Below are 9591 nucleotides of genomic sequence, written 5' to 3'. Positions count from 1 at the left end.
TTATCTAAAAACTTTACTTCATCGATGAAAATGTATCATTTTTACAAACTGTAAAAAGGATGATGTAAGCATGACATTAATATGCATCTCTATTAATGTCCTCACTGCTTTAACACCTGTCATTTGTTCCAGTTACTGGAAACTTAACTGCTCTATGCTACAAAATAGTGAAACTAAAAAATTATGAGGGATATGATCTCATTTTACTGGTCCAAAGCAAACAATGAAAACTCTTTTGGGACTAATTGGGAACTCCTTAAATATGAGTTGGGAACATTTTTAGGAAAGTGTGGAGCTCAAGCTGTCAAAGCGAGAAAAGCAGAAGAGTTGAAGCCTGTGTGGAGCAGAACTAACTTATCCAGCAAAAACCCGACTCCTCAACAGAGGAAGAAACAGAAGAACTCCTTCTCCTGCAAATCAAACTCCATGACTTATATTTCCAGAAAGCAAAGGGTGCCTTTATCAGGTCTCGCTCCAAATGGTGAGAAGAAGGAGAACAAAACACTCATTACTTCTTTAATCTTTAATGCCGCCAACAATAATGTTAGTAGGTTCAGTATTAACGGAGCTGTTACTGAAGATCATCGTAAAATAGCAGGTTTTTGTTCTCATTGTTCTAAAGACCTGTACAGTTCCAAATGTTGTCAATCGGCAGCTGATAGTTTTTAAATTCCCTGTGGGTTAAGACAACAGGTGAAGCAGATAAAGTATCCTGTGACAGGCCTTTATCTGCTGTAGAAGTGCAGCAAGCCATCAATCAGCTCAGAAACAATAAATCTCCAGGGTCTGATGGACTAACAGCTGAATTTTAGAAATCTTTCATTGCTGAACTGACTCCCTTTTTACAGAAAGTCTTTATAGAATATAGAAATAACCAATGCCCCCCCAACACATTTACTCTCACTCTTAATTCCCAAAGCGAAAAAGGAAAATCTACTTTTAGACAATAGGCGAGCGACCTGCTACTAAAGAACGATTCCAACATATTAGCTCACTTATTAGCAACAAGATTCAGATCAGAGCTGGACTCTGTTACCATGGAAACACAGTCAGGCTTTATGAAGAAGAGGCATGTTGCAGATAATGTGAGACTCGTCCGAGACATGTTGGATTATCCAGAAATGGTGGAGGATGATGGGTTCATTGTGTTTCTGGATTCCTACAAAGCCTTTGATACAGTCCAACATCCGTTCATTTTACGATCCCTTAAGAAATTTGGCTTTGGCAACTATTTTTTCTCAGCTGTCAAAAGTCTACATCACAGAAGTAACAGCTCAGTTAAACTAATGGGTGGAATGTCTCCTGGATTTAATGTCTCCAGAGGCATTAGGCATCGGTGCCCTGCTTCACCTGTTCTTACTTGCAGCTCAGCTCAGAACATCAGAGGGAACTTTAACAGTTCTTGGTGGGATGGCTCGGGAGTCTGCTGTATCTGTACAATGTTTTGTGTGCTGTGCTTTTTGCACATTCACGTAGAATAATATAAGTAATAATAATAATAAAGTTTCTTTAAAAGAATCCCAAGCGGCGCATGAGAGTGACGTCATGAACCGCTCTTCTTCTGCGTTTGTCGGGCTCAGCTGCACACAACATGGCGCTCTCTGACACCATCGCACAATCCCGGTGAGAATTCGCTTCCCATGTGGAGTTAAACACAGTTTCTGAGTCGGATTCCCGTGACAGACTTGAGCAGATTATAGAGAACTTGGCTGCATACTCTGCCGTCACAGATACGATGTCAGCGAAGCTGCCCGAGCTAACTGGCTCTCAGTCCTTCAGCGACTCGACGCCGCGGTGCCTGAGAGGGGACGACCGGTGTCGTGCCGAAGTAGTTCTCCCCGACAGAAGCTGTAGGAGAGCTGGCTCCTCCTAACTATACCCGATTGCACCCATGTCCAGAGGAAAGAACAGTCTGCAGGTCCCTGAAGTTATTGTTTGATGGCTGCTGCTGTCAGTGAGGTTTAGCTAATTCTCTCATTATTTGCAGCACAACACCTGCTTGGATTTGTCTGCAGCCAACGTAGGGCGCTATGATTCATTTCAAAGAGCTGAGAACACCCGCACAGAGAACTAAATAATCGCACTGTAGCCCAAACTATTTCCCACCAAAATCCGTCTCATTCTTTTCTTTATCTTTTAACAATGTTTTAATGCGCGCGTGTCCTGACGCGAGTCCACGAATCCTGTGAAGAAGCGGTGTCCAATAACACGCTGGAAGAAGTTTCCAGCCAAGAATGCGCTGAATGAATGCGGCTGTTCTCATCGTGGTGACGGGCTGACAAATCTACATGGTTGGAACTTTTAATGTTGGAGGGTTGAGATTCCCATCATGCTGTGTGAATGTCACAAGTTACAATATTTCTGTAGAAGTCACAGAGAGTTAAAAACATGTAAAAATCCGCTCTGCCGCATACTGTGGGCTGGTTCAAACTGTCACAACTTGGAGGGTATAGTTCAGAAAGCTGAGAATTATCTCCAGATTTCAGCCACATCTCATTTAAAAATATAAAATCAGGCTGAATATAAATGATAAAACCATCTGAAATCAAAGTGCTGTTGGAAAGAGCTTTTTTTTACTTTAAAAAGAGTGAATTTAACCGAGAAAATAAAGAAGCTGAAGAACCTTTAATCAGTTCATATCAGTCAGTTATCTCTCTGCTGACTCTCTCATTATCAGACTGATGAACATTAGAGCCAGAATCCTGCAGTAAGAGGAGTAATGTTGGTGAGAACATCAGTATTACTGTATGTGAGGAGTTGTAGTTACTGACCGTGACCACTGGAGGGCAGTGATGATCGTAGTTTCTCTGTTACAGTCCACATGATGACAATGACGGCAGCAAGCAGCAGGGAGTCACAATGCAACAGTTAAAATAGTTTATACAAAACATTATGTTAGAATAAATAATGACAGAACAGCTGAAAATATATATTAAAAATATAGAACTTTATCTACAGAGTGTCCCAAGATTTAAAAGTTGTATAAATATGGCAGTGCAATAAAACTACTTATTAACAGTGGCATCATTAGGCTGAAGCCCCCCTAAAATATTATTTTTTAAATAAAATTAATTATAATCATATTTTTTTAAATAAAAAAATGCCGACATATTCAATATAAAATGGCCAGAATATGAGTAATAATAATATAACTTGTCATTATTCCCTTGAATATGATGATAAATCTGTCAGTTTCCCCTCACTTCATAGCGTAAGGTAGAGAGAGCCCCTTCAGGGCCTCGTTATCCAGCCCATTCCACCTGTTCATATGGAGAACTCCCACATCACTGAACATCCTGTCCACGTTTCCCTGTGACTTTGCTTGCAGTCGGTACCTGCAGCGCTGTACCTTTGAAGCACTCAGAGCCCAACAGAACAGCATCAGGAGAAGAACGGATGGATGAAGAATGGATAGAAGCACGTTCTTCCAAAAAGTCCTTCTTCATCACTGCTGGTAGTAACAGTTAGTTAGCTCCATCCCCAGCTAACAGCAGAAAGTCTCATGGAGTCAGTAAACCAAATGCTCTGTGTTTGACAAATAAAAACCTGGCTTGCATCCTGTAGACAATCTGTGCACGTCTTTGGTGTTTTTTGCTCAGTAGTTATATCTCAGCTCTGAAAGAGACTTCAGACCTGGCAGAAGCTTTGATCTGTGAACAAGCAGTGTGTGACACTGTGATTTAGTCACGTCAGGCATCATGGAGTGGAGCCAAGGCCGTAACTACCATTGAGGCCTCAGAGGTCGTGTCCTCGGTATTCTTTATTCTTTATCCTTTTTAGGAGTTGTGACTCATGACCTCAGTATTTATTCTGCTTACGGCCCTGAGTGGAGCCACATAGTTTTTTGACCTCACTCTTTTTATTTGTATTTCTCATTTTTGTGGATGGTCATGCTGGACTGTTGCATCTTGCTTTATTTTATAAGTAAATGAAGGAAACTAACGAGAGGATCCTGTGGAGTTTTTCCTTTGAGTGTGAGGTGGATAACGAGGCTGAGAGCGTCCAGCTCATGGCTTCATTATTTAGGAACCTACACCAGAGATAACACAGGAATAAAGGCGACCTATGACCTCTGTTCAGTTTCTCTGACTGTGGGATTTAGCCACACCCATTCCTGAAGTCTCCATGATGGGCTCAGTTTTATGGAGTCACTCTGAGCTGCTCGGATAGATGAATTATTGACTCCTCAGGCTATCAAAGGTGGCTGCTGTGGGATGTGTTCTCTGCTGGTTATGGCCTGTAAAGTCTATCTGCCTGCAGAGGCCAGCAGCTGTGCTTCTGAATGTTTGTCTTTGTTGGTTTTATCCACCCTTTAAGAACATATTAAAAACCAAATCCAAGTGAAACACTTTTTCTGGATAAATCCCTTGTTTCTGTGTTATTTCAACATGAATCTCCTCTGGGAGGGGAGGCGGGTGTCCTGATCGACTCCTGCCCTCCTGAACATTTACTGTCTGAGCTTCGGCCCTCAGAGGGCCCAGATTTTCATTATTTCTGCTCTTTATCCACCGTCTGAACCACCAAAGATCTGAAAACCAAACAGAAAATTACAGGAAAGTGTTGTTTCCTTTAGCTTTTGTGAATCATTCCTAAACACCTTCCCCACATGACTGATCACATGATCAATCAGCTGTTTGAGGCAATAAACATGAGCAGCACTGATATAAAAGAAGAATCCCAGCAGTTTAAAGGATTCTTGCAGATCTCTCTCCATGTTTCTCTGCTTTTTCTTGTGTTTTCTTCCTTCAGGTTTAGTTTCCAGTGAGCCACCGATACTCTGTTTATTTGGACAGCAGCCTTTAGCGCCCCCTGCTGACCGCAGCACGCACTACTTTATTCAGCCCAAACCAGCTGATGGAAACACAATTAGATCACAGGGGGTCAAGGAAGAGCTGAACCGCATCAGCAGCTTCAGGCTTTCTCAGCTCATCCTGCAGGCATCACTGTGGAGACACTTCTGAGTCTTTGAAGGGAACATTTCAGAATAAAAGAGCAGGAAAGTCTTTCTCTACAGTCAGCAGCATAAGAGCATAAATTCTGTCCACACCACACTACATTTGGGCTGTTTGAGGCAACAGCATGAAATATTCAGAAAGACAGAAGTGAAACACTCAAAGCTTGTTGTGGCTGAAGTGTTGATGATGAAGCTCTGAGGCTCACTGTGCTGCTGTTTAATGTTTAAATCCTGCTTCTGCTGGGAGAAACAGAGAAATACACCTTTAGTTTGAAGCTTTGACGCAGGACAAAAGCAGCAGTCAAACACACCTAAAACTCTGGGGAAATGTTCCACCCAGTTTGCTAAAAACACCTTTGTCTTAGACTTAAAATCCATCTTTTTTTATTCTACTGAGATCAAAACTGGTCATCAGCAGGAAAATCAGAGCAAAATATCGACTGAGATTAAAGCCTGACTCAAAGCCAACCCTGGATCCAGTTCAGCCCATCCTCTGCTCCCTGACTGCCAGGATGAGTGGTCTGTTCACCCAGAGTTCATTTCACTGTTGATCCTGAGCTGGTGAACATCAGTCACACCTGAACACACCTGTTCTGATGCAGAGACAGCCCTACAGGAAGCAGAGACATGTTCATGAGGGGAAGTTAGAGGCTGAATCTCAGAGAGAACTGCAGAACAAAGTTCAGAGTTTGTTGTTCAGGAGCTTGGAGGCGTGTTTTAACATGAACTCCACTGGTCAGACAGCTTCTATCTGTCCCGCCTCCATCACAGGTGGACTCTGCTCTGACTGGTTCCAGGAAGCAGCTCACCTGTGTCTCAGTCTGTCGAGTGGAGAGTCTTCTTCTTCTGCAGCTCTGAACAATCTGTGAGTTTCCTGTTTGTTTCTGCTCTGTAATGTTGGAGAACATGTTCGCTTCTTATTTCAGAACAAACTTTGATCACTTTGTGTTTGAAGACAAATCTACATGATGATCAGGTTATTGATTAACTGGAATCAATCAGCATGATGATCAGCTGATGTTTCTGTTTGTTTCCTTCTCAAACAAACTGCTTTGTGTTTTATTTCTGGAATCAAAGTGTCGTCTCCAGCTTTAAAGTCAGAAAGAGCAGCTTCCTGTGAAAAAAAACACCGTAACAGATATTTTACAGTTTTCCATTTTACAGACGCCTTGTCCTCCCCCAGCAGGCGAGTATCACATGTAATAAATGAGATTCTGCCTCCTCCAGAGATAACACAGGAATAAAGGCGACCTATGACCTCTGACAGCGTTTAGTTTATCTGACTGTGGGACTTAGATCAGATTAGATTCAACTTTATTGTCATTGTGCAGAGTACAGGTACAGAGCCAAAGAAATGCAGTTAGCATCTAACCAGAAGGGCAAAATACAGAATTATTTACAGAAAGTGCAGTGGAAATCTTCTAGGAATAAATATCTATTATAAATATATGTACATTGTGAAGAGAGTGCATACATATGAGGTGTGCACATTCAGTGAGTGGAGAGGGCAGCTTACTGTGCTAAGAGCTGCATGCAGACAGTGTTGTAGAATGAATAATATGTACAAAGGCGTGAGGCCTGAGTGAGACACATAAGCTGTGCAGAAGGTGCAAGGCTGCAGTGAAGTGACGATGGTAGAAGTTAAAGTGACGGTGCAGAACTCAGCAGGGTCACAGCCTCAGAAAGAAGCTCTTCCTGAGGCTCCTGTAACGTCTGCCAGATGGGAGAAGGGTGGAAAGACCGTGGCTGGGATGAGACACGTCCTTGATGATGTTCCTCACCCTGCCCAGGCAGCATCTGTGCTAAATGTCCTGGATGGAGGGTAACTGGGCGCCTGTGATGCGTTGGGCGGTCTTTACCACCCGCTGGAGTGCTCTGCGGTGTTATGAAATGCATCCCCTGCTGGTCCTGCTTTAAAGAGAGTCTGGGATGGAATGATGGGACTTCATCATAATCTGTTTACCTGAAGAAGCATTAAAATAATCAGGTTTCACAGTTTTAGGTTAATTTTTAGATGATTTCATTGGGCTACACTGAGTAAAGATTGTTGATAGAAAATGTCTCCAGCCGTGTTTCGGGCTGACTGCAGAAGTGTTGCTCAGGGCCTTACTTTGGAGGATTTCTACAATAATATAATAACAGGTGAAACAGATGCTCTAAACTGTACAATTGATGGATTAACATAAGTGTGCATGTATTATTCATCCATGAAGAAATGAGAAAAAAGATGAAGGAATGAAACACCGTTGTCAGCTCAGTGTTATCACTGTAACTTTATTGGATAAATGTAATAATCCACACCTGAAACGGCTCCCGCGAGCGAGCTCCCGCGCGCTCCCGCGCATATGGATGCATTTCTGTGCATAACAGCTGTCAGCTGCAGAGGAACTGCGGTCCCTGGAATCAAAGTGTCGTCTCCAGCTTTAAAGTCAGAAAGAGCAGCTTCCTGTCAGACCTTTCAGAATAAAATGAGCTGAATGTCAGTGATGAAGCTGTGATGCAGCATATATTTAACTTGTTTAGTCTGATGATGAGGAGGATGTTCAGAGTTCATTGTGCTTCAGTCAGACTTTACATTCAGACTAAAATAATTCTTTAACATCATCCTTTAGTTTCTGCTGTTGACCTGTTTCCTGTTTTCAAATGTTTCATTTGATCTAATTTCAGCTCCTTTTTCTCAGTATTTAGACTTTTGATCAGCTTTATTAAAGCCTCACACAGCTAAGATCTAACATCTGTCTCTGTTTGTATTTGCTGTTAAAAAGTCCTCTGAAAACTAAACTAAAGAATCCTTCATCATGGTCATCGGGATCATGAGGTGTGTGCTGGGCTGTAGCTCCATGCCTCCACCTAGTGGACAGGTAGTGGAAGTACAGCAGCTGATGGCAGCTTCCTCTGCCTCAACACTCCTGTCTGACTGCATTCAGAGACACTGATATGAAACAGAGAATCAGAGCCAATCAGTGGAGGAGCAGCTGATCTGTTTACAGCTCAGATGATGGAAAAGAGGATTTGAGTTGATGTGCAGATGAATGATCTGTGTTTCCTCTGCAGATGAAGGTAGAAAGTGTGTGTGAGCTGATGTGAATCCAGCAGCATGGATCAGTGTGAGGACACTAAAACCACTCTGTGTGGGGAACATGAGAGCCAGAGCAAAGCTCAGAGGTGAGACCACCATCTCTAACTGTCCATGACTCTTCTCCATGTCAGAGCTCAGCGCTCACATCACCAAACCACCTTTATTCACAGGAACCAAGCTGGATCTGCAGCTGAATCTGGACCTGAACCCAGCTGTGTGTCCTTTAAGAGCAACAGGTCCAAGGATCAGTTCATTCATTTCCAACATGATGTTCCATCAGACAAACAGTGAGTAGCTGTCAGTATTCAGTGGAGGCTGCATCATGGTTCAGATGAATTATTTCAGACTTGGATCAGTTCTTGATGTCTCTGATGAGATGAATCAGCTGCATCATGTGTGTAATGTGATGTTTGCTTTAGTCTTTCTGCTCTTTATTAAAACAAAGTGAAGTTTTCTGTTGATTTATTCAAAATCAATCATTTTCTGTCACATTTTTACTTTTTAATCCAAACTGAATTTTACTGAACATGTAAATTTAAATTAAACACGTGTTTTTTTCCTATCAGCAGCTTTCAGAGACCTGAACCTGAACCTGAACCTGAACCTGAATCTGAATCTGAATATGAATCTGCATCTGAACCTGAACCTGAACCCAGCTGTGTGTCCATGAGGAGCGACAGGTCAAAAGGTCATTTAATCAACTTTAAATCAGACCAACGTTCACAGTCTCTGAGGTGAGCTGAGTGTAAATGGTGTAACACTGTAAAATGTTCCAGAGTCAGTCTGAACAGTTCTTATTCCAACTTGTGTTTAATGTGAGCTCTTATTCACATCATTTCATGTTCACATGTGAAACTGTCAGAGTGGAAAGAATGGATGTTAAAACAGGTCTCTTTCAGTGAGGAAAATATTAAGAATGATATTTATTATAGAGGAGCTGTTTCTAAAAGAAATGTTCTGAACAATGTCAGCTGCTTTACAAACAGTCTCACATGAACAGAGTCACATGGATCAATAATATGAAGCTGAACCTCAGTATATAGGAACTAACTAACCCTCAAACTGCTTCATCTGACATCAGCTTCCTCCCACTGTTAGAGACACACTGAGCTCTTATCTTCTGGAACACAGATGCTGCTGATGTGCAGCTTCAGAATTAATCAGCTGCTTTATGGCTGCGTTCACTATTCACATCCACACATCCCTTCATGGACCTTTACCTTGTGTTTGTCTCTGTGTGGACAGACACAATATGAGCTCATTCTTCATCATTCCTCCACAGAGTGGACCAGCAGAGCCCAGAGGTTCCCAGTGGTCAGTCTGCCCAGCAGCATCAGACACAGCTGGACTCCATATTTATGGTCTGTACATGTACAACAGCTACTTTTCCATCTATTGTGTTCACAGTCATCTCCAGGCTGCACTTTGCAGACCAGCGGATTGTCAGTGTGTCCAACATGGATCTGATGTTTGGCTCCATGATTTCAGCCTGATTGGCTCATTCATATAGTATTCTGTTCCAGCTGCTGGAGGACAACATGCTCACTTTTGTGAAGGA

General features: G+C 42.3%; 1 protein-coding gene across 4 annotated transcripts in view; it reads left to right on the top strand.

Moving 5' to 3' along the window:
• The window catches only part of LOC140272626 (uncharacterized), a 48182-nt gene that overhangs the window by 10861 nt on the left and 27730 nt on the right, over positions 1 to 9591 (top strand). The window contains exons 1-4 of one of the 4 annotated variants that reach the window (XM_072368016.1): positions 4854 to 5819; positions 8009 to 8119; positions 8204 to 8320; positions 8600 to 8767. In XM_072368016.1, coding sequence (XP_072224117.1) covers positions 8052 to 8119; positions 8204 to 8320; positions 8600 to 8767 — 353 coding nt within the window. In that variant the 5' untranslated portion in view covers positions 4854 to 5819; positions 8009 to 8051. Of the gene's footprint in view, positions 1 to 4853; positions 5820 to 7356; positions 8120 to 8203; positions 8321 to 8599; positions 8768 to 9591 lie in introns of those variants that run through there. The other 3 variants (XR_011907959.1, XM_072368015.1, XM_072368014.1) reach the window with 3 other exon arrangements.

Source organism: Leuresthes tenuis, unplaced genomic scaffold (assembly GCF_036924035.1).
Source record: "Leuresthes tenuis unplaced genomic scaffold, fLeuTen1.0.hap1 SCAF_17, whole genome shotgun sequence".
In the NCBI taxonomy this organism is placed as follows: Eukaryota; Metazoa; Chordata; class Actinopteri; order Atheriniformes; family Atherinopsidae; genus Leuresthes; species Leuresthes tenuis.
Note: the sequence above shows the minus strand (reverse complement) of the source record. Positions and strands in the feature narration are given on the sequence as shown.